The following is a 24,862-nucleotide window of genomic DNA, read 5'->3' as shown; positions in this document are numbered from 1 at the left end:
TGGGCCCTCTATTCTTATTTAAACTTGGACGCCGTTATCAGCTGTAGTCAGCTGATATCGCTGATATGTGACGGGTATCAACGAACATGGCGGAATCCGCGAATAACTCGGACGATGACCGACTCTCGTGTAAAATCTTGATTATTGGTGCTGGCATGGCTGGATTGTCGGCGGCGAATCATCTGTTGAAGAACAACGAGACGGATTTCCTGATCGTCGAGGCACGCGGACGAATAGGTGGACGGATTGTCGCTGCGCAAGTCGGTACGACCAACGTAACCTCTCCTTTATTTTGTCATCGTTTATTTTCGTTGTAATTTTAATTAATTTTACTATACAATATCGTCGTGACACGTCTTTTGATTACAATAATAATACATTAGAACGTTTAGAAATATCATTTGCCTATTTAACTCTTGAGTAAGTACAAGTCGTAGAGAAGTCAGTGATGACATAAGTCAGATGACAGTGATTGAGTAAATATTTGAGGCGGTGAGTTATTGAGAAGGGGTCAAATTTCCAGAAAGGAAATGGCTCGCAATATTCTTTCTGTATGACGTTTTTTTAAAACTGAATAGTCTATAATATATTTCACACTTTACACACATATACAAATTGTTATTGTCTTGTCCGTTCACTTTGTTCACTCAACGACAAGATTGAATTAAGAGCAATGACACAAGTTTTGAGGCAATGCTATTGAGAATAATACGAGTCAAGTTTCCAGAAAGAAAATGACTCAATATTATGACATTCTTCCTTTTAAAACTGCACACTCTGTGATACATTTTATATTTTACATGCACAAATCTTTGTTGCCTTGTTTGTTCACTTTGTTTAGGTAACGACAGAGTTGAATTAGGGGCAAACTGGATCCACGGTGTGCTAGGAAATCCCATGTTTGAGCTGGCAATGGCGAACGGCTTGATAGACATAGTACGTGTGCCTAAACCTCATAAAGTAGTGGCGGCACTGGAGGACGGAAAGCAGTTGCCATTTCCAGTGTTGCGCGAAATCTACGAGGCTTATGTGTGCTTTCTGAGACGATGCGAGGAGTACTTCCTGAGCTCGTACAGTCCACCGGACGGAATAAGCAGTGTAGGGGCGCACATCGCGTTAGAAGCTGAGATATACCTGTCATCTTTGCCTCCTGAACAAAGGAGAGTCAGGCAGTTGCTGTTTGACTGTCTGCTCAAGAGAGAAACCTGTGTCACGGGATGCGACACCATGGACGAGGTGGATCTCTTAGAGATGGGCTCCTATGACGAGCTTCAAGGTGGTAATATTAGTCTTCCAGACGGCTACAGCGCTATATTGGAGCCGGTTGCGAAGCACATACCGAAGAATTGTATTCTTACCAAACACGTTGTGACGAAGATTAGGTAAGTTCTCGATTGATTCTACTGCGAATCCAGTTGATTGCGCTAATGTGTATTGATTCGTAATATGATTTTAAATAACGAGTGATTGACGAAACTTGTGTGGCTTGCAAATATTCAAAACGAAGAACAAGATCCGTGTTAATAATTTTTACTTGAAACTCGTCTCGCGTGAGATACTCACATTTAAATTTAAAGTTAGATGTGAGTTTTTCAGTTCAATCGCGATTACGAATGTAATGTTGCATATATATGATTTAAGTAGAAAATATAATTCCAACTCGTACTCTCACTTTACGTGAAGCAAGTTTCAAGTGACGACCATTAATAAGAGCCTTGGATATTGACGTAGCGTGGTAGCGGGGGAGAAAGAAAGTAATCAGACCTTTCGTACTCTCCTTGCGTTTTAGGTGGCAGAAACAGAAGCGTTCCAGCATTAGCGGCGACTCCACGGAAGAGCTCGATCCTAAAGCGAACAACCTCGTAGAAGTAGAATGTGAGAACGGACGGACGATCAGGGCGGAACACGTGGTTTGTACGTTGCCGTTGGGCGTTTTAAAAAGGACAGCTCAGGACATGTTCGAACCGTCGTTACCCGCTCACAAACTCGAGGCGATAGACAGACTGATGTTTGGTACAGTGGACAAGATATTCCTCGAGTACGAGCGACCTTTCCTAAATCCCAGTGTGTCGGAAGTGATGCTTCTCTGGGACGACGGGCGACTGTCCGAGGTAGAGAAGGGGGATCTAAGCAACACTTGGTACAGGAAGATCTATTCGTTCACTAAGATCACGGACACGCTGCTGCTCGGCTGGATATCCGGTCGCGCGGCCGAATACATGGAGAAACTCAGCACAACGGAGGTGATGGAAGTGTGCACGACTATCTTGCGGAAATTTCTCAACGATCCCTTCGTGCCGACTCCGAAGAACTGCCTGCGCACCTCGTGGCACTCGCAACCGTACACGCGAGGCTCCTACACCGCGATGGCCGTCGGCGCCAGCCAGTTGGATATCAGGAGCTTGGCGGAGCCTCTAGTACGGCAGCGGACGAAAGAGGATGGAGGAGGCGAGAAGGACGGAGCGGATAGGGTTTTGATAGCGTTCGCTGGCGAACATACCCACTCGTCGTTCTACAGCACGGTGCACGGGGCATACTTGACCGGTCGTACGGCCGCCGAGTTGCTGTTGGGCACCAAGCCGGGCGAGAAGCAGGCGCTGAATCTTAGCTGTGAGGAGACCAGCGATCTCAGCTCGTGGATACAAGGCATCTCCCTGAATTAATGCGCACCTCTTACCTTGTCAAGGAACAAACGTACTCGCATGTACGTTCAGGCGGTTAGGCCTTAATCGTGGACGTTCTTAGACACGTTGTATTTTTAGCGGCTATACATACGCGAGATTTACGTTTCGCGCGACTCTACATTTTCGTTTTGTAAATATATCGCGCAACGAGCCACTTACGTCACACACACATACGCAATATCGTGTACATAACGGTGCTTTTTGAAACTTCAAGACATTCACGAGCGATGATGTGCATTTATCGTGCTGTTTTTAACGCGTGTATTTCGTTTCGTTGGCGAGTCGAAGTAAGATAGTGACATCGAGACGTGTCACAGGCTGTCACGAAGATATCACAGATGAAATTCGAACGGGAAACGTTTCGCTATAAACGTTAAATACGGTTCTTAGAGGCTTAAACGCGAAAAGGAATAGCGTAATTATACTTTCATTGACACACACCATTTTTAAACGTTGACATTTACACAATCATACTGAGAAGGATCACCTGTTGACCGTAAAACTTGTCAGTGTCTGGTTATTATTAAATATTTAATTGTTTACTGCCATATAATAATTATATTGCGCACTGATAATTACGGTAAGGATTATTATTTGCCATTCCTTTTTACGTTTGGCCACGTTTCCTCCAAAGACGCTGGGTGAGATCGACGATTTCCGTTATCCGGAAATGACGGCGCAAACGTTCTTGCGTGTTCACCCAAGCGTTTATTTTATAAAGTTGGACGAATTTAGTACAATTAGTTGTTCGCTAAACCGATGTAGATAAATATATTACTAAGTCCAGTCGAATCCGAGGTTAGCCTAAACAATTTTTCAATATTTGCGCGTGATATTTCTAACAATTATTCTTTACGTAGGCGATATCTTACGTGTATGTATATATTACGTATATGTCCTACGTAAAGAATGCACATGCATATACAGCGAATTAGTAGTGAGATTTGTAAGGAAGTCGAAGAAGAGCGCATCATTTGGTGATTTTCACTGTCGACCCTTCTCGTACGCGTCTACTCGCTTGCTTGACTTCTTTATTATCACTTATTACACGTCGTACTTATTATTTAGCGAAGAGAGATTCCGTCATGGATAAACATTAATCTCTAGTCATTGAATTTGAAATAAATATGAGAGAAAATGCATTTGATAAATAACAGCAGATTCCTCGACCAATTTCAATAACAAAATCACAGCGATATGTCGTACGTTCATTTCTAAATCCACATCTTAAAAACGGATAAATGTAGATTGCATCGTGAAACCATGGGAATCCACGAAAAACTTGCATTACGTGTTGCAGAGCCGAGGAAAACTTTGCGTATAATTTTTAGGTTTCTTTCTTTTTTTTAACGCGAATTTAAAAGAGACTTTTCTCTCTCTTTCTCTGTGGAGAACGTCGATTGCGACGTCTCTCTTCATCTCCTTTTTAACATACACATACAGGCCTTTCTTATTTGACATAGATTTAGTAGCAAGTCGTGGATGCTAGCAGTCTATCAAAGTATATAGTCAAATACGTTCGATCGTCTTAAACGTTATAGCCTATGGAATTACCGCCTTTACAAATTAGCGAAAATCGAATAATTCCGTCGACGCGGTGCACGTGGCGCTTTGAATAAATAATATCTCGTATAAGTAAACACGTGCCAACGTTTGGTTGCACGCGATGTATCGAGCGATTCAGCTGAGTTGCTGTCAGCCTCGTCAGCGCGTGCAGTTACGATCGATGTAATCACACGAGGGGAATTGAGAGTGTCCTCGTGAGCCTCGTCATAATTCAACGTTGGAACCGCTGCGACGAACGTATCGATTGAAATAATCCGGCCGCCAGCACTTGCAGCTTCCCGGCACCAAGAACCAATCGTAATACAGTCGCACCTAAAGGGAAAGGTAATGAGAAAGTTAGTAATACGGGAAATTAAAACAAATCCTCTGTAGCCTCGCGTGACATATGAGCTTTCTCTTTAATCTACCTTTCCTCATAATTTTGTCATGTTAATTTTAACGCTATTCACTGACTGTTGCGCTCTCACCTGGAAGCAACCCATTTCGTCGACACCGTCGCAGTGGTGTTGCTGAACGCTACCGTTGTTACGTGCCTCTCCCGTGCTCGCACGTTTCTGCAAATACTGCTGATAATTTTGAAAGTCGTGGACCGGTGGCGGCGATCCAGCGACAGGCTCTCGTGTGCCAGATCCGGTTGTCGGGCCGGAGCCTTGATTCTCCTCTATAAATGTGTCCGGATAAAATATCTCGGCGACCAGCAGACTCGTCCATCTCGGTGACGACAAGCATCCTCCGTCCAAGTAATGACATCTCGATTGCCTGCAAGTACATGTCTGGTTGAAGTGCGTTCAACTACTTTATTTTTTCCACTGCCTTACCATCTCGACAAGTACGCTGAAACTTATTTGAAACGCGCCAATTAGGGTGAGCCGCGACCTTTCGAACTAAGCCTTTCAACTTGAAGTTTATGAGATTCGGCTGATTCCTTACATGCATCTGGTGAGCTCGATCGTCTGCGTGAAGTAACCCTCGTACGGTATCTGCACCACGTATCTCCACACGCCCTGGTAGTTCTTGGCGAAGACCGGAGTGGCGTACTCGACCTTGGCCGGGCATGGTGTCGGTGGCCCCGTGTATTCAGTTTTCTCCTGCGACGGTACGCGTTCACCACGTCGATACTCGGACGTCGACGGCTCGTCCCGGCGCTCAATAACCGACGCCGGCGACGCGATCGGTTCGCCTTGAATTGCCTTGTACAGCATGCACACCCTATTCGTCGCAGAGAGAACAAAGATTTAATATCCACTTGAAATTAATATACTCAAATCACGCAATTATATATATAATTTTATCTATAATTATATATATAATAATATATCATTTTGTTAGAAGAAATCTTAAGCCTTCTCTCTCTCTCTCTCTCTCTCTCTCTCTCTCTCTCTAAATTTTGACAATATTATAACTTTATTTGAACATTACAATAGTTTCATGAGAACTACACTATAAATGTTTTGATAATAATATCTTCTTCCGACACTTGAAATTCATTCGTGAAAATCACATTCACGAAAATCGCGATATCCTGAATTAACGTAGTGGAACTGCGCTACTCACACTCCGCCACCGTTTTCGCAAAACTTGCGGCCGTTTCGACTGGAATCCGTAGTTATAGTCGAATCTGTCGGACTGGATCTTTTACTTCTACCGCGTTTCTCTTCCTCGTCCATATCGACGCTGTAGAAAAAAATCAGCCGATTGTATAATTTAACTTTAATGTTGAACAAAGTTTGACAGCTGTAAGCGTTATTTTTTTTCGTTTTAACATTATATAACTTTTGGAAGAACAAAGGTCCAAATTTTAAGATTGAAGCGTTTCGTGTATATCGCAACGTATGTGTGTATATAAATATTTTACATCTCATATAATTATCTTCGCCTTAGTAACGACGTTTTCTTTCTTTACTTCCATTTGTCTGTTATTTTTTACATTAGACTGATATTAATCGAATGCTAATTAAACTTTTTAGTTTTTCAGCTTTTTCAGTTCTAAGAGAGAACTGGTAGGTATTTTTAGACAACACACACTGTCAATCGATCTCATCGATTGGCTGACATTTCAATAATTGAAGAACAAAATTGACGTTCGCATTTTTAGATTTTGAAACACTTACGAATTCTGCGAGAGCGGGTGCACTTTTGCGACTTTCGGCAGCGAATCGTCGGCCTTGAGGATCGGTAACGCTTTGCTGAGGAACTTGAGGGTGTGGTTCTTTATCAATGCGCTGCGAACAAAATTCGTAAACAGCCGTTTTTCAATCGTGTCATCGAACGCGGCTTCCACGGTAAATGCTTCTGATTACTCACAAAGGATACGACGTGCCGTTCACGTATTGTTTCATCGGATTCCGCGGAATGAAGCCTTTGTTCAAGTCGCCGCAGATATTGTGTATCGAGACGAATCCCTTTCCCTGCTTACCGCTATCTAAAATCCAAATGTCACGTTCGAAATTCTAAAATATAGGGTATTCTAGCCCCGGTCTTCCCTAATTGCATTCATTCATTTAGATACCGTAACATTCTTTGTCGCTCTCGATGTACGGCGGTGGTCGGACCCGGGGTGGTTCCGCGTTTGGCGACTCGACGAACGCGTAGTACCCTTCGGGAGGCTCGTCTTTTCCTGCGGTTTCGTTCTCGCTGGCGATCGGCTTGTTGTTGTTTCCAGATCTCTCGTAATCCTCGGCGTAGGACGACGCGCACAGCAGTATCATCTGAAGCATACGCGCGAGCAGCGTGAAGATTCAACAAGAGCAAACGCACCTTCTTCTTAACGATACGATGTGCGTACGGTAGAGGTCGTGGTGCACAGAAGATGTGAGCGATAAACTCAAAGGTGTATTGCTCATATCTCAAAGATAATGAAGAATTTAAAAATGACGCCAAACTGACACTATGATACGTCACTATAACGGAATGACTCTATAATACGTAACAATACGTAATTTAATGTATTGAATTTAATGGGTTTTTATACGGAAACAAAGTTACTTCCATACAGGCTTTAACATTTTTTAGGTACTTTATAAAAATATTAGCGTATTTTCAATTATCAGTAACTTCTTGCAGGAACTATACGAGAACATTACATTGTCGTTATCGTGTGAACCACTATAATAGAAATTGAAAAATTAACAAAGTTGCAAATATCTTAATGGAATATTATTAAATTTTCAGTTCTCTTATAGTAAAAAGATTAATATTTCAAAATTAATTATTTTCACGAGTTTGTCAATGGTTGCTGCAAAATGACGACCTTGAAAAGGAAAACGAAATATATTTTAACTGCATGTACCATACATTTATATTGAGTATTTGATCATCAAAATTATATTTTTTTTTGTTTATATGTTGTATAACTCAGTTTATCTTAAAAATTGTGAAAGAACAAGCACGATTTTCAGGCAAACTGATCCTTCAGTCTTCTTAAGTTTTAGAGCTTTCGCACACAAATTTCCGTAACCGTAGACGTAAGACATAAATTTAATTAACCAAGTGGAGCTACAGAACTGAGGAACTGAAGGCTTACCCCTTGTCCACAACCTTGCTTTAATCTTTAAGCCGTAAGATATTGACAAATCACAGTTGATTATTTTTAAAATAATCGACTGTGGTTGGTCAATTTCTTACGGCTTAAAAATTAAAGCAAGATTATAGACAAGGGGTATGAGCCAACGCACAACATTACGTTGTTATGTTACATTACGTTAAGTACTGACAATGTAATGGCCATACCTGTATGTAAAATTAAACTTAAGGGGATACTGGAGTCGATGACGAACTCGAACAATGTCGATAATGCAGAGACGATCGTTACTAACGTAATCACGCTATCCTTTTCGTATTTCTTATATATATAGAACTTACATGAATGTGTGTTACTTTGTTTTACTATATTCAACGGAAAATCATATATATGTAGAAATCTTTCTGCAAACTTTTTCGATATTTTGAAGCTTCCAAATGCAAATGCGAAGATAGAGCAATGTTCTGCAAAATTTTTCTGTTTGGAGCATCCGCACTTTCGGTATGTAGATGCGGAACTTTTGTATCAGGCAAATATTACGCTAACTGACAACTTGAGATGTTACATTAAAATTTTTTTGTTCGTTTTCGTCACATATCGAGCAATGTTCCTATTTATTTTTGCATGTACTTTCGTTGCATAAAAACGTTTGTAATTCTGTGTAACCAATACGATGTAAACTTTGCAGAAAAATGTGAGTGTTCTGTCGGTAAAGTTTTCAGCTTCAGCATCCCCTTAACCCTCGTACCAGTAACCAGGTACCCGGATACTCATTTCGTGTTTTTTTTTAATTTCGGTAATTGCCACTGAAAATAGCGCCAAACAGCTCCGGATCCCCATTATTTGAACAATTTCACTTAAATTCAGATTTTTATATGAAAACATAAAAAAAATTCTGAGTTTACGGTCGTCAAACTTGATTATACGGTTCTTCAGTAACCGGATGCCCGAGTACCCACATGCATTTTATATTAGAAAGGCAAGAAACGGAGATGTTTTATAATATATTTAGATAGTTAATAGTAAAAATGCTTAATTTAAACAGTTGTGGATATTTTATTTATTCTGAAAACGCACTTCGCATTTATTAATTGTTTGTGAATGTTCATCACAAACCTAGGATCGAACTGCATTTGGGGACCCTTTTCTATTGGCAACGTAGAAAATTCCATATTGACCCGGGTATCCCGGATACTGAGATATGGTGCAAGTTATTGAAAGGTTTGGTTATTGAAAGGTAATTGAGGGTTAAGTCAACGCACAAAGAAATCCGTAAACTTAACATGTTACGGATGTTCTTGTGCGGAGACTTTTACTGCACCCACGGTAGATCCAGTCTAACGGCTAACTAGCATTACATCGCGTCGACACACCGGTGCAGTTGGGATGATTGCGCGGCGATCGCCTCGTAGCCACCGAAGTATGCGCGTTCGACGCTAACGGTATACGGTCCACGCTCCGGGCTGCTCAGCCTATTTTATAAAGCGCTCGTGCGCGCATTGCTCGAGCGTTGCCCTACTAACCGAGGCGTGTTATACCGTTCTATCGACGAATTTCTCACGACGGATTCCAGAGATTGGTTTTACTCACTCCGCATCTCGCTCTTTTGCGGAAGCATTAGCGACTAGCGCGCGACTCGGGACGCCGCGCTATCGTCGAGGCGCGCGTTGGTCATCTTCGATTTTCTCACGCACGAGACTCTGATGCAGGTGAAAAGTCCATCTGGGGATGCTGAATACTGACATACTGCGCTCTCGTAAGTTTGCACCGTTTTTCTGCTTGTTTGCACGGAATTGCGAATGCTTTTGCAGAGTAAAACTACAAATGTCAGAGTATGAAGAAAAGCAGATATTGTGTCAGAAATAGAAAGTAATCCTTTCATTTACAAATTTCTTTCTTGATACAACATTTGATACTCTTTTCGACGTTTGTATTGTGAATATTTTGTTTTTAACCAAAGTATCTATCAGGAGATATAAAAAAGATCCTGCTACCTGAATTCTTCGTCGCGAGAATTAAACGAGGAATTTATACACTATAATCGGCTAACTTTCATAATTACGAGCATAGAAACGTGCAAGCGAGACGAGGGAGGCGTCGTCTACATAACGCGAAAGGGGCGATTAGAAGTATTTTCTTCTACGTGCGAACAGTTCCCCGCGTGGTTAGACCTCACGCACAATTTATTACCGCTATATACGTGGCGCGAGTGCGCGATTAATGAAGATGCATGCACACGAATACCGGTAGCCCGATTTTCAAGATAAGAATACCGTAACACCGTTACCGTTGTTCGCGCGTTGTACTTCTCCAATTTTTTGCCGGACGCATCTGTGTGCGCGTTCAAGAAGAATAACGAGCGAGTTGACTCTCGTGTCTCTCTCAAAACGATGCGGGTCGCGCTTGATGGTACTCGAGGGAGAGACTTTATCGCGCAGATATTCCTCCCGTTGCCCACGCCAAGTGGACGTCCGTCCTACTTTCTTGCCGTAGGTCTGAGTGTTAGGAAGCGCCGATACAGTTACGGGGACGGTGACGTCTTCAAACCGGTATCGAAACGGTAGACTCGATTCATTTAGCGCGCGATGTTTACGGAACTTCCCGCTTAATGTGAAATGAATTCCTTAATCCGAAATTCCACACACATATCCACATACACACGCACACACATACACTTTGTGTTGCACTCCAATATTGAGGAGCTTTCGAAAATTATACACGGATCTGATCGCGGAAGCATTATCGCGGGTAAAAGACAAAAGCGTGCCAAAGAACATTACGACGTCTTAAAGTCTGTAGAAGACGACTTTAAGATTTAAAGAACGCACTAAGACGTCTAAAGAACGTTTTCCGTGTCACACGCGTGTTTTGCAGGGACGCCTCAGTGCTGAGGCGCGCTTACTGGCGTGAGGAAAAACCGGAGTTTAATTAGAGCAACGCACATACATCCGTTAATTATCGCGTGAAAAAAAAACAAGTGATAAGTACTTCTTAATAGTAACAACGGTAGAATGCTCGTGACTTACAACAAAGGTGCGAAAGTCCATGGCGCGTTTATCGGGTCCCCGACGTGAGCGAAACGTAAAGCACGGAAGAAATGTGCGCTTATCGCGATAGTCGTGTACGGTCACCGAGCTTTCCTCGAGACTATTTCGCGGAGCCAGTCTTCCGGCCTGTCCACCAGCCGACGGTTATAGCAAAACTGAATTTCCCGTCACCATTCTGCAGCGTAGCACCGCTCACCTGCCTGCCTGCCTTCACCTTACTCCGTGTACTTGACCGTCAGCGAGGTAGAGGTGCGAGAAGGAGGAACCGGGGTTTTGAGGCATCTTTCTCCTGCACCGCGATCACCTCAGATTATTACGTAAAAAGCAAAAAATAACATCGTTTTTGCGTTATACGTCGTAATCGATGATTTCTTTTGCGTGATTTATATTCGATGATCTATATCTATAACGCTGATCTATCTCGGATCTGCAATCCGAGAATCTTCTCGTTCGCTTTTCGTGTATTACTTAGCTTAAATATTATTTTGACATTACATCTCGAGAAAAGGACCGATATGACTTCTTGTTTCTATGAATATGAGTATGAAATTAACTTGTGAATCTATGAGTAACGAATAATTGATCCATAAATAATTAATCTATGAATAGCAGAAGTCTTGATTCGTTCAACTTGAGATAGCGGGGACTAAATTCAATTTAAAGCACTCTTTCTATTTCTGTTACTTTATTTTATTATATTTCTTAATCCTTTCGACGACGTTCTCTTAAAAGTATCGTTTAATACACGGAAAAGACTAATTCTCTGAATTTATTTATATTTTATATTTTAAAAATAATATTCTATTGTATACACAAAAGAGACAAATGTATTTTGTTAGACATATGTTTAGTTGCGGATGGTTACATCGAATTAAATGATCGGAGCGGAGGTGGAAGAAGACTTAACGAGCCATCAATAAGTGACGTTCATCTCCGTCTCGTCTTTGTGGTAGATAACGACGTCCTTCAGCATCATGTTCGGCCCGTCGTAGTGGAAGTTGAGGGTGGGCCTGTCCAGTGGGAATCCGAGCGACCTCTTGTCGAACTTGTAGCTTCCGAAGATACGAGACATGTAGAGTACGGGTTCATCCTCGAGCGGGCTCACGTACACGAACATCTGGAAGGGCATACCCTCCTTCTTGCCTTTAGGCAGCAAAAGATTCTCGGGGAAACCTGAGAGTCGTTCCATGTAGGAGAAAGAGTCCGAGCCCTCCAAGCTCTGCACCACCTTCTTGTAGAACACCTCGCTAGGCTGATCTTCGCGCATAACGAAGAAGCAATCTTGGCTGTTGCGCACAATCTTGCTCGTGCCGGCGTTTACTACGTGCGTAACAAAGAGAAAAAGATTAGATAGATGGAAGAAGAAACGGGATAGAAGAATTCATTGATTAGAGTCAATTACTTCCTAAATTTCTTGGAATAAAATATCACTCGAAATTAGCAAGAATTCACTCAAGCGAAAATATTGTCACTCGGAATCAAAAGAGTGAATGCTTAATTCAGACTTAGAGTGGATTCTTAATGTAGAATTAAGAGTCCACTTTAATTCTCTGAATTTCCCCTTTAGATTCAGTTCACTTCTGTGGATTGATACAATTGAAATTTAGAGTATAAGGCAATGCGCTTTTTATCAGACGCTAAAGTAAAGAGACACTCGTCAATCTGAAAAAGTGAGACTAATTTAAGTCATGCTCGATATGGCTCCCAAGTTGCCGCGTTCTTCATAAATTTGTTCCCGTTTCGCAATTTAAAAATAATACGATATAATAACACACAATTGAAATAATATTAAAAAGAGTTGAGTTTGTACTAACGGTCGACTATAAAGTTGTCCATCTCGTAGAAATACTTGGCATTCTCAGCAAAGTCCAGTGGTTTGTGGTGAATATCGTATTTCGGGCCAAGGAAGATGCGGAAGACGGCTTTCATGGCCTTGTCGGCGTGGATAGCAAAGTGGAAGCTGAATGGTTTGTGATTGAGACGATGCTGACGAACCTTAATCAACATGCTCTCGGCCTCCTTCGCGTCGTCGATCACCATACCGTTGCTGATCGTGGCATCGAATTGATCGAAGAAGGTGGTCAGTTTGTCCACGACGAATGACTCGATCTTCAGTTCTGGATAGACAACCTCGTTCTTGTTGTATGGTTTCTGATGTAGCTTGTATCTGTGTGGAAGCCAAACAGATTAGTATTGTTGTGAGAAAAATACAAACGGAGTACAGTCAGTGAAAGAAATTTTCTTTGTTGAATTCGTTGAATGCAACATGTTTTTCTCGGTAAACCTCTATTTCTCGACAGACTTCCCGACTAAAATTTATCCCATGATCAAGTTGATCCTAATAAGTTATCTAATTTGTAAATGTTGTCAAATCCTGGTAAGTGATATAACACATTGTGGCAACAAAACTTTATTAATACTTTAGATCTTTGGATTATTAATAATTAAGATTCGATAACATTACCTTATACAAATCAAATAACTGACTAGAATCAATCTCATCAGGATCGTGGGATAAATTTCAAGTTGGGTTGTTGACACGTTTTCTTTGGTGAACTTGCATCCGGTATTCAATTCATCCTTTAAGAATTACTGAAAGACAAATCACGCATAGTACCTGTTGTAGTAGAATTCAAATATTCTCTGGTAAATACGGTAGAACGCGGGATCCCTCATGGAGGTGCTGTACATTTCGAGGGCGCTTGGAATAATTTGGTAGGGCGTAGACGGCTCCAAGTTGTAGCCGAGGATCTTTCTCGCAAGGGCGTCCATGCTGCCGTAGAAGTTAAGATTGCAGGAGTCCATGTTGCCCTCGATGATGTTGCCGAGGATATTGAGGCCGTCGGGAGTGTAGATGTTGACCATCTTGCCGCTTGCGTCCAGGATGATTCCGGAATCGATGGCCCCGGCGATTCGGTTCTCTATTTCGTGCATGTGCTATGGGAAAAAATACGACGATGATTTTTCAACAAAACGTCAGCAAACGTTTTAGCGAAACGCAAAGGCAACCCATAATATTGACCTACATGCAATACTCTATACAGATTGGCAAAATATATCGAGAACTTCTGTTACGCTTCGTGAATTAATAAATAATTGAAAATTTCGATCGAATGTCTTGAGACAAATCGAATTTAGTAACGCGAAGAACAAGAAGAGAAGCTCTCAGCATAGTCGAGACTCATCATCGCACCTTTATGTATTTATACTTGTAGTAAGGGAACTTGCTGAAGTATCCTCTCTGTGGCAACGGCAGCCCGTTGTGGTAGGTCATCGTCGGGTAATACCCGGTATAGAATTGCCCGAACCAATCAAAATCCTCGACCTTATGTCCGATGTCATTGGACAATCGCTCCAAGCCATAACGCATCAACAACTGTTTGTGAGCGTACAGGAACTCCTCGCCGCGGTACTCTTGCAATCCGAACTCCTCGCCCTTCATCCAGAACGGATATTCTTTTCGGAAGAAGAAGTAATAGGCGTTCAAGCCGATGTCCTCGGTGAAGTAGTTGAGCTTGTGCTCGACGTCGTAGTCGCGCGACATGTACCATCCGGAATAATTGGCCGGGATGATGTAGGTTTCGTAGTCGCCGAACTTCCTCGAGTCTGCGTTAAAATTAACGTTGACAATTAAAATTACTCAACTAATGTATCATGAAGCAAAAGAATCGGCACGGCCAAACCGCGCTTAACTTTGCCATTCAGACTGACTACGCGGGAGTTTTATAAATTCAGAAAGTTTCGAAACAAGACACAACAAAATTGTATAAGTCACGCAGTTTTTCCGCCTGCTAATTAGTTCGGCCGTTCGCTCACTCACCGAGCTTGCCGAAGAGTTTCGCATGATGCGCCTTCTCGAGTACCTCGGAGTTGAAGAATGCGTATGGGTACATCTCATAGGGCTGCGGCAACTGGATGAACTTGGTGTCTTCGCGACGGGTAACGGCCGTGTATAGCGCTTCGCAGAATTGCATCTGGTTGACATAAACACGCGCCCAGAGTGCAGTTTTGTAGAAGGTGTCGAAGTCCTTGGCATAGTAGAACAGACGGAACAGAGCCTTGGTTTCTTTTACGAGCTTCGGGTAGTACGGGGAGTACAGTTCGTCGCGAGGTAGCATACCATACTTGTACATATAGAGGAAATTCTTCACTGCGGTCTGCAAAGTGATGAAAAGTTGGCGTAAAACCACGAGTCGGTACACACTGAGGTTCAATAAAGTCTCAAGATCTTTAGCTTAGTAGACGTTCAGGCTTCATTGAGAAATTTGTGGTGTATACTCTAACGTGTGACTGCAACATTGTCTTGGTTCGCGTCAATTGTACCCTCTTAAAATGAATCAGTGAAACATCACTGAAAACAGTGAATATACACTGATTTGCAGTTATAAGTGTTGCACTAAAAGTGCTCAGTGCTACAACTGATATCAGTGACTATTCACTGATTCACTTTAAGAGAGTACGTTGTCGTTTACGTTGTCGTACGTTGTCGTTTACTTACGTTGTTAGTGTAAGAATCGATGTTGGCCTCAATATCGTAAGACCGGCCTTCTTCGTACAGGCTGGGGTTCATGAGGGATGGTTGCGAGACATGGTATAGCAGGTTGTAGATCTTCTTCTGCTTGAGAAGGAAGTCCTTGTCGGCGATCTTCACGGTGTTATAGTCCGCCGCTACCAGAGCGAGACAGACAGCCGCGAAGACGGCCAGTACCGCCATCCGCTTCATTTTCCCAACTTTCCGTAGTCGCAGAGTAGTTTTAGCTCGAGAGACCGGAGCCTGAGCGACGTTCCGACAACGGCATACTCACTTTTATACATTTTCATGCGAGCGCGCAATCAAACTGATAGGTCACGAGGGCGTGCGTCGATATATCGAATCGACAGATTCTTTAAATTCTTTCGTTTAAATCCGCTCCCACCACCGCAGTCGATGTTCGATGTTGTTCGAACGAATTATTGATGCGTTGTACAGATGTTTGCTGTTGTGTATTTCTTCATTGTTTTCTCGTCTCATGATACACAACTGGTTGAGTGTCTGAAGTGAATTTAACAGGTGAGAAATTGAGAAATCACCACGGTCTGATGGAACGGTAATCTCAAAGTGAATCAGTGAATAGTCATTGATATCAGTTATAATTATAGCACTGAACAGTTTCAGTGCTATACTTATAACTGCAAATCAGTGTATATTCACTGCTTTCAATGATGTTTCACTGATTCACTTTAAGAGAGTAAATCCCCGAGATTGCTGCGCGTGTAACGAATGTTTTGTTCGGGTTTTTTCTTCACGCAAAAGGATAATATAAAAGGAATTATCAGGAAAAAGGTGATATATTAATTCGATTCATTTTCTACATTACATCGATGACTTTCGGTGGCCTCGCTTTGGGTCGCGCCCCGACGAACGATAAACGCTGCTCTTTGGCGATTATTGTCAGTTGCGATTGGCAGATACATTTTCGCGCGAGGGGTCATCGCGAAGGTGTTATTTACGAAGACACCTAATCGATCGAGAGTATATTTGCGTAAGCGTCCCGTACGACGTAATCATATTTACAGCAACTAATGTGCTGGCTGGCTAAATTGTTTAATTTGTCTTTTAACTGGCGATACTTCGGACTTCATTACGATCGCGTAAACATAATTACGCGCACTTATCGCCGGCGACTTTTGACTCCGATCCAAATTATAAATGCATCTTACCGTTTACTATGTGACAATTTATCTCTCTATTTCTGCAATTTCCAGTTATGGTGAACATTTCGAAGTACATCAAATTTACTATTCTTGTAGCAATTTGTACTATATACAATTTCAGTATAATCCAATTTCACAAAAAAACATCGGAGACGAAGAATTCGCTGACGAAAAACAATATCTTTGTGATCGAAAACACTCGTCTGGACGTTTAGTTGCATTAAAACTCGATGTATTCACCAGAATGTGTACTTTTTTAACACATTAATGAAGTTTTATTCGAAATTAGGACTCGATTCATAATTGGGACTATTGTTTTATCCGATTAAACTTAATCGGATATTTTACAGGTAGTTGAAAATAAAAATATATAATATTTATAATCTTGCTATTTCGAAAAATGTATGCACATGCATTACGATAAATATCGATTATCTTTGTGACTGATTACACAAACGCAATGTTTTGCAATTATTAGATAAATTACAGCCTATGGCCATCTTTCCGGTATGGCTATCATATCCGGATTTACCATAGATTTACGACAGATTGGCAGCGAACAGCTGTTAACAGCTGTTAGTCAAGATAATAAGATATATCGCAACTTATTAAGTCTGCCGTTTGAGTCTGATAATTAATCCTCGAAAGGTCGCCAGCTCCATGACCTGCGATAAGTGCTAAATCGCTGCGCTTTGCAGTTTTGTTGTGACTAGAAAACCATAAGCATAACTATTTTTCTCTGCTCGAAGACAACGTTAATTTATTGCAGAATGTATATGTATATATTGCAGAAATAAGCCGATTCACACGGAAGAAAAAGAAAGAGAGGAAGAGAGGCTGAGTTACATATACGATATCGTGTTATAACGCAACGACTTGATTTTTCATCTATAGGAAACTGCTAATCACCAGATTGATAGACTTTTGCACAATATTATTACAGAGTGGATAATCACGACACGATTACACAGTGTGAAAAATTATTCGATAAAAAATTAACAAACGGATATTTACGATCAAATTCCGACCAGTTTTTATATCTGATTAAATTTTATCGAATACTTCACAGAAAAAAAAGATGAATTAACCAAATTAAAAAAGTTGAATTAACCAAATATCTGGTCGAATATGAACGATCCAGAAATTCCGATTGAAGTAATCCGAATTCTGTTTAAGTTAACAAGATTTTTGGTAGACTAACCAAACATGTCTGGTTAAATAACCATTTTTTTATTATTTAACTAAACATGTCTGATTAAATAACCAGACATGTTTGGTTAGTCTGCCAAAAATCTTGTTAACTTAAATTCGGGTTACTTCAATCGGAATTTCTGGACCGTTCATATTGAACAGATATTTGGTTAATTCAACCAAATCTTTTTTTTCCGTGTTCCGATCATAATAGCATTTTATCAGATAAACCGATGAAAATATTATGAACCTATATTTCTCATTGGACGTTTCCTGATCAGATATGAAAATTCATCGGTATTTTGATCGGAAATATTTGTTTGTTAATTTTGTAATTTCTCTCAGTGTACAAATTGAAGTTACACACACGTCTCGAAAACGCTTGCCATCCTCCCGTTCACTTTGCTCCCAAGCGACGGAATGTCACACCTATACACGTGAAACACTTCCACGTATTCATTACTGCTTATTATCTCTTATCGGAAGATTACAACATCCGCTTACGACTCCGCTGAAAGGATATGCTTTTAACGCGTGTCTATCTGTGTACAATTGCAAAGGCTCGTAAGTCACATATTTATCGCATATTTGTACCGAGTATCATCGGCGAACGAACTTCGTGATTATCCAAATCGTCGCACAAATTTCGAAACGATGCATGACCGACACATAAAGAAACACAACTAATGATGTATAATACAATAATATCTACGATGTATAATACTATAATATAACTGCAAAGAGAGAAAATATTCTTTTCTCATTTTTTTATTAATTTAATTATACGCGCAGTAGCGTAGAAATAATCGGCGGGTCTTCGAGTTTATTTTGTATTACGACGAATATCCTAATAAGAATAAGGATAGGAAAGTGCACGGAGAAGATTACAAAATTTAAAAGATTTTAAAATTTTGTTGTATTTTTTGTTGTACAGTATTTTCTCCCTAAAGTAACAACAGGCGCAAATATATGGAAATAGATGCGAATAAAATATTAAACTAAATCGCCTCATCTTTTACGCTATCGCGAGATAAGGATTCGTGTCATAAACTTTCTTTTATCAATAAAATCCAAATAAGCTTTCTGATTGACTTTCAGTTACATTTAAAAGTTTTTTATCAATAAAAAAGACTTCACTCTCTAAAGTACAATTCATATATTCTTCATTAAAATGCCATATTTATAACTGATGATTCGGTTACAAGTATATAATCAATAAAATCTTACTGAAAAAAATCGATTAATAGAAACGGCTGTTCCTATTATTAACACCGTTTGTATGTACAGACAGTTTCATTGCACGTAGACCTGTATAAGCCGTTAATTCTATCACCACAAATTTTAGAAAGTTGAATTTGGTACAATGAATTTGTATACTACAGATTTTGCAGTGAAATCTTATTTCTACTGATCAAAATTGGTAAGATATAAGATGAAGCAGCAAATTAGGGGCATTTCCATACAGTGAATATTCACTGATCATAGATGAAGTGGTTTGATTGAATTAGAAACGTTTTTATTCTGATTTATTTTAAAAAAACGGAATAAGGGTTAAACTCTCGGATAAGAACAGCAGAAGACTGATCAGAAATAGGAAGAGGATTTGGCATGGGAGAGAAAAAACGAACATCGAGATGACGCAAAATGTTTCGGAGAATTTATTTCAAGTGTAGTCCAGATGTATTATACAGAACACAACGGCGCAAGAAGACGACGTTACTACTGTGCGCGCTTTGCTTCTCTTATTCGAGCTAGTCGGGCTGTCAATCTGGCGATCGCACGTAACGAATGTAAGCTGTAAGCGGGAAATATTCGAATGTATGCGAGATATATCATCGTCTGAAACTGTGGCCGAAAGTAGAGAGACGCGAGCAAACGAGAAATGGACGTGATTGTCCGTCAAGAAGGATCGCAGAGAGATTGTTTTACACGGTAAGATTTAGCTCTTCGGCCTGTCTGTGGTAAACCAGCACGTCCTTCGTGTAGAAGTTGGGCACGGTGAAGTTGAAACTGTGCACGGGTCTGTCGAGCGGATATCCCAATGTGTGACCGTCCGACACGCTCAGGCCCCAGACAGGAGAATGGATCTCGAAGGACTTGGTCTCGTCGAATGGCGTCACGCAGACGAACATCTTGAGCGGGAAACCTTCCTTCTTGCCTTTAGGAAGTATCAGGCGGTCGGGGAAACCGTACATCTGTTCTGGGTAGGTGAAGGTTTCTTCACCTTCGATGGCCTTCACGATCTTCTTGTACATAACCTCGCTCGGGATCTCGTCCGGAACGACGTAGATCGACTCGTGGCTGTTGCGCTCGATTTTGTTGACGCCGGATTTCACTGCGACAAACGCAAAATGGCGGTTAAATATTAATTTTAATGGAAAACTCGAATCAGAATATTTCGAAAGAAGCGAAATATTCGTATTCGCTTCGTGTGATGTTCAAAGTAAATTTCTTCTTCGAGAAATGTTGAGAGAAGGAGAGACGAATATTTTTGGTATTGTACGTTTTTGAAACTAGCTTGAAAAGTTTGATTTTGACATTCTAACGAAGCAATATCTATTCGAAGTTGACTGTAAGGTACAATATCAATTTGGTCTCTTCTGAAGCTAATTCGCTGAGAGTTTCATGTTTTCCAATCGTCAATTATGTACAAACTATTAAAAGCAATATTCGACAACGCGAAATTCGAGACTTACGGTCAACGATCCACTGATCCACCTCATAGAAGTTCATGTAGTTCTCGCTTATGTCGAGTTCATGACCATGAATGTCGTATTTCGGTGCGAAGAAGATGCGAACGACCGCCTTCGTGTTCTTGTCGCTGTTTACTGTAATGTGGTAGGTGAAGGGCTTGTGATTGAGACGATACTGACGCGCTTTGATCAATAGGGACTGTGCTTTCTCGTGGCTTTGCACCGACACGGCGTTGTTGATCAGCGAGTCGTGGTGATCAAAGAAGGTCATCAGTTTGTCAACATTGACGGACTCGATCTTCACACCCGGGAAAATGAGTTCTTTGTGCGTGTAGCTCGGTAAGTGTTGCTTGTATCTGCGGGACAATCATCTTCATTACCGTCACGATACGATATAGGACGCGATTTTCATGACAAATCTTCACAACTTGGTGAGAAGAAAGCAATGGAACTCGTAACAACTCGTAACATTTATTTCTTGAGTTGAGAACGACAACGGTAACGAGTCATATTTTCAAAATGAGCAATGACAGAGGCAACAAGTTACTTTTTTCAATAGATTGTTCAATTGAGCTGCTTTTAAAAGTTAACTTCCTCAACTCATCCACCACGTACCTCATCCAATAGTTAACAATGTTCTTGAATATTCCGTAGAACACGGGATCCCTCATGCTAGTGCTGCTGAAATGCAGAGAGCTGGGCACGACGTGGTACTTATCGGCCGGTTTTGGTACGAAGCCGAAGATCTTTCTGTACATGTATTCAATGCTGCCGTAGTATTCAGTGTTGACTGAATCGTCATTGCCGTGGATTGCGTTGCAAAGATGGTTAAAGCCTTCCTCGGAGTCGTAGATGTGGATATGTTTATCATGCTTGTCAATGAGGTAGCCTTTGTCGATAGCCGCAGAGATGCGTATGTGATAGTCTTCCAGAGCCTGTTGGAACATTATTCGATTTTAGCAATACTTTAATGTTGAAAGGATCTCTTTGAATAAAATCGCTGCTAAAATTATAGAATCAGAAATTCTAAAATTATAAATTAACGAGAACATCGAAGAAATCGTGAATAACTTTAACTGAGATCAGACAGGAAAGTGTGTAAGGGATGAGACATCCGAGAGATCTGCAATATCAAAGGTACTTGAAAGGTATGTCGCCGAAACATATTTTGGATCTTGACTGTAGTGCTTAATAACGAAGCGGAGGGAAATGAAGATACCTGAACGTAATAGTGATCATGAAGAGGGATCTCGGAACCAACAGGGCGTTGAGTGAACGGCACTCCGTTGTGATGGTGCATTGTCGGGTAGTAACCGGTTCGAATAGGTTTGGTTACGTCGACGCAATCGATCTCGCCCATGTTGTTGGATAGTCTCTCCGCGTAATAACGAGCGAGCATCTGCTTGTGGTTGAACATGTACTGTTCGCCGCGGATGTTCTGGGGCATGTTGTACTCGACGCTCTTCATCCACCACGGGAAGTCGTGATACGACATAAAGTAATAACTATTTAGGCCGATGTCTTCAGTGAAGTAGCTCAGTTTCTGTTGTTCCGGCACGTTATCCCTGACTACGTACCAGCCAGAGTAGTTGGTGGGAATGTAGTAGCTATCGACACCGCTGGTCGTCTTCTTTACACCTACAATACCTATTGAAACATTTTTCGATTTTTTAGCTCTCGATATTTCAACTCGATATGGAAACGTTAAAATTTCCACGGGATTTTGTAAAATCGATATGTAATGTCGATCTTGTACAGGGATCGGTTGAATCAGAAACGAAGATCGACAATTCTGCGCCGATGTTGGCAAATTTTCGTTCGCGATTTTCGAGAGATCCAGTCGAATCATCGTCGATGCTCGCGATTCCTATCAATACTAACCCGTGTCACCCATCGCGATGTGATAGGCCTTGTGTAAAACATCCTCGTTGAAGTACAAGTGCGGGACGATCTCATACATGGGCGGTACACGGAGATCGTGAGTGTCTTGGCGGTGCATCACGGCGTTAACCAACGCGTAAACATACATGTTCTCGTTCACGTGGAATCGCGCCCACACGGCTGTGTTGTAGAAGGTGTCGAAGTCCTTAGCGGTGTAAAAGACGCGGAACAGACTGACCATCTCCTGCATGTGAAGAGGGTATAGCGAGGAGAATATTTCTCCTCGTGGGAGCATTCCGTGCTTCCATCGCTGCAGGAATTCGGTTACAATAGTCTGAAACAACGAGTGTCGTTAAGCTTTTTCATCGAACCTTCGAATCGAAATCAAATTCAGAAGTATGTTAAAAAAAAACATTGCGAGTTCTAGTAAATATGATATCTTCGTCCACGACGATTCCCCGAAGATTACAATGATTTTCATTTTCATATGGGTTATTACCCGTAACGTTCGTTCCGATACCTCGAGAGCATGTTTCCTCAAAAGAACGCGAGACACGCATTCAAAGATTTTACTCTCATTTTATTTATCTCAAGGAGCAGAATATATAGATTTAACGCATGGTTTACTTAAGCTATCACACGGAATTTTGGAAGTGTATTACCTGGTCCTTGTAAGAAGAGATGTTATCTTCAATGCTGAAGGACCGCGCCTTCTGATAGAGCTCTGGATGGTAGACGGTCGGCTGATCGATGTGCCAGAAGAGCTCGTAGATGTTCTTCTGCTTGGTCAGGTACTGCTTGGTGGCAGTATGATGCGGCACCTGTGTGGCCTGAGCCAGGCACGCCGCCGCCGCCAAGAACAACGCAACCGTTTTCATCCTCGTGTGTTTAATGCGCGAAGGATCGACGGGCACCGTGGCGGAATCGGCTTATATACTTACCAGACATCGATGAAGGAGATACAAACAAAAGTCACCGAGCGCATAATCAAGAGACCGATGAAGTAACCGGTGTAACGATAATGACGAATATCTTTTTCTTTCTTTCCGCCTCCTTCTCTGTCACTCTTTGCCAAAATTAACTTGTGTAAGAATTATCATCGCTGGTAATCGTGTGCACTTTGACACGATGGAAATCATGGACTTTTGGCTCTTTGACGATTATTTTTTATAACTTATTTTGTTCAGCCTTAAAAAACAATTTACTCTTCAGAATATTTCGTTCACACAAATACATATGTAAGCACGTTGACTGTTTGACACTCGCGAATTAGTGGGGCAAATGAGATGCGCCCGAAATAAATGGGATCAAAATGAGTTACGTGACAAGGTGTAAATTTTCTTGTAATACATTTAATTTCATTATTTTCGTGCGTTCTCTCTTTTATCCAGACGATCTTTTACCTGACTACACGGAAAAAACAATTCTGTTGGCGCAACCAAATTTTCGATTGCTCAGGGACCAGACGAAAATTCGGTTGTAGGAACAGAACAATTCCTGTATAAGGCTTCTGTATAGTCAATTGTTCTCAGTTACCTCAACTTAGTTCTGATATCGTTGAATGTTCAGACGAATATTTTCGGTTGCGACAACAGAAATATTAGTTTTCCTAACAGAGATATCGCTTCTGATCATCTCATTTTCAGTTGGTTCCTATTTGATCGCACCAATTGAAATTTTTTTTCCGTGTAGGGTCGACGAGTTTTTTCAATGAGTACGAAGAAACTGAAGTCTGTGAATTTCCTCAAAATAATATTCTTTATTTACTCGACTTTTGTATTGCACAATAAATTTCTTATGCATTTTTAGCAATCGTTGATAATTGGTAATGACTTCACTTCGCACCAGTCGCACGATGCGATAACAAAAGCTTGCGTAAAGAACGACAAGAGTCAAAATATCTCAACTCTGATTAATTCAAATCGTACGTGTGACCTATCACCTATTACGATTACATAATTTGTTATTCGTATAATTTATTATTGATACACGAGCCTTTTAATCGGATGTGATAAATCAAACTAATATTAGCTTGTAAGATAAATAAATTAAAAAAGTTAGCGTAAAATAACTGAAGTGAAAAATCCTGTTAAAAAAAAGTAAGATTGATTTATCTCCAGAAAAATCATTGCGCATTTGCATTGCAATTATCATACATGTCATGTATGTCTCGTGAGAAAAAGAATCGAATAATGCATTTATTTGTGCATTTGTATGCATTATATATATATATATATATATATATATATATATATATGTATAACAATAGTTCTAAAGAAATAGTTGATTTTACTGATTAAGTGCGCTTCGAGAACTTAGCGCACCTTTTTTTAAAAGTCTATTTTTTTGTATTTAATGACCGGAACTATTTAAAATTGTTGCAAAGAGCTCTAGAACTTTTCAAGAGAGTATCAAAACTTTAAAAAAAATGTCACATTTTTAAATATGGTGTGCCAAGTCTTGGCACACCATATTCAAAAATGTGACATTTCTTTTGCAGTTCTGATACTGCATTAGGTGATTTCCATTACTGATCGATGTTATCAATTTATTGAATGTATCTTACTTAAGGAGATGCTGGAGTCA

At 40.8% G+C, this 24,862-nt stretch overlaps 4 protein-coding genes across 5 annotated transcripts in view; 1 reads left to right on the top strand and 3 right to left on the bottom strand.

Annotated features, from left to right (window-relative positions):
• The first annotated feature begins 21 nt into the window (after positions 1-21).
• On the top strand, positions 22-3,838 carry LOC116841048 (spermine oxidase). Its single transcript, XM_032808556.1, has 3 exons — positions 22-264; positions 842-1,382; positions 1,790-3,838. The coding sequence occupies exons 1-3, from the start codon at positions 87-89 to the stop codon at positions 2,661-2,663; spliced, it is 1,593 nt and encodes a 530-aa protein (XP_032664447.1). The 5' UTR covers positions 22-86; the 3' UTR covers positions 2,664-3,838.
• On the bottom strand, positions 3,373-11,017 carry LOC116841053. The gene is made up of 8 exons (XM_032808561.1): positions 10,797-11,017; positions 6,760-6,958; positions 6,555-6,672; positions 6,362-6,472; positions 5,805-5,924; positions 5,181-5,459; positions 4,718-5,009; positions 3,373-4,562 (listed from the first exon to the last, which is right to left on the bottom strand). Exons 1-8 carry the CDS (start codon positions 10,815-10,817, stop codon positions 4,455-4,457), a joined length of 1,248 nt encoding a protein of 415 aa, XP_032664452.1. The 5' UTR covers positions 10,818-11,017; the 3' UTR covers positions 3,373-4,454.
• A 468-nt stretch (positions 11,018-11,485) lies between these two features.
• Positions 11,486-15,609, bottom strand: LOC116841150 (arylphorin subunit alpha-like). Its single transcript, XM_032808754.1, has 6 exons — positions 15,316-15,609; positions 14,638-14,974; positions 14,011-14,423; positions 13,435-13,754; positions 12,632-12,984; positions 11,486-12,137 (listed from the first exon to the last, which is right to left on the bottom strand). Exons 1-6 carry the CDS (start codon positions 15,538-15,540, stop codon positions 11,731-11,733), a joined length of 2,055 nt encoding a protein of 684 aa, XP_032664645.1. The 5' UTR covers positions 15,541-15,609; the 3' UTR covers positions 11,486-11,730.
• Positions 15,610-19,337: 3,728 nt separating this feature from the next.
• The window catches only part of LOC116841149 (hexamerin-like), a 6,033-nt gene continuing 508 nt past the window's right edge, over positions 19,338-24,862 (bottom strand). The window contains exons 1-6 of one of the 2 annotated variants that reach the window (XM_032808752.1): positions 22,939-23,199; positions 22,277-22,610; positions 21,615-22,042; positions 21,011-21,330; positions 20,399-20,751; positions 19,338-20,037 (exon numbers count right to left, since the gene is read on the bottom strand). In XM_032808752.1, the coding sequence (XP_032664643.1) occupies positions 19,628-20,037; positions 20,399-20,751; positions 21,011-21,330; positions 21,615-22,042; positions 22,277-22,610; positions 22,939-23,154 (2,061 nt within the window). In that variant the 5' untranslated portion in view covers positions 23,155-23,199 and the 3' untranslated portion in view covers positions 19,338-19,627. Of the gene's footprint in view, positions 20,038-20,398; positions 20,752-21,010; positions 21,331-21,614; positions 22,043-22,276; positions 22,611-22,938; positions 23,200-24,862 lie in introns of those variants that run through there. The other variant, XM_032808753.1, reaches the window with a different exon arrangement.

Source organism: Odontomachus brunneus, unplaced genomic scaffold (assembly GCF_010583005.1).
Source record: "Odontomachus brunneus isolate Ranch 3 - 2012 unplaced genomic scaffold, Obru_v1 Obru_scaffold_013, whole genome shotgun sequence".
Taxonomy (NCBI): domain Eukaryota; kingdom Metazoa; phylum Arthropoda; class Insecta; order Hymenoptera; family Formicidae; genus Odontomachus; species Odontomachus brunneus.
The sequence above is the reverse complement of the archived record's forward strand: the minus strand, read 5'-3'. Positions and strand labels throughout refer to the sequence as shown.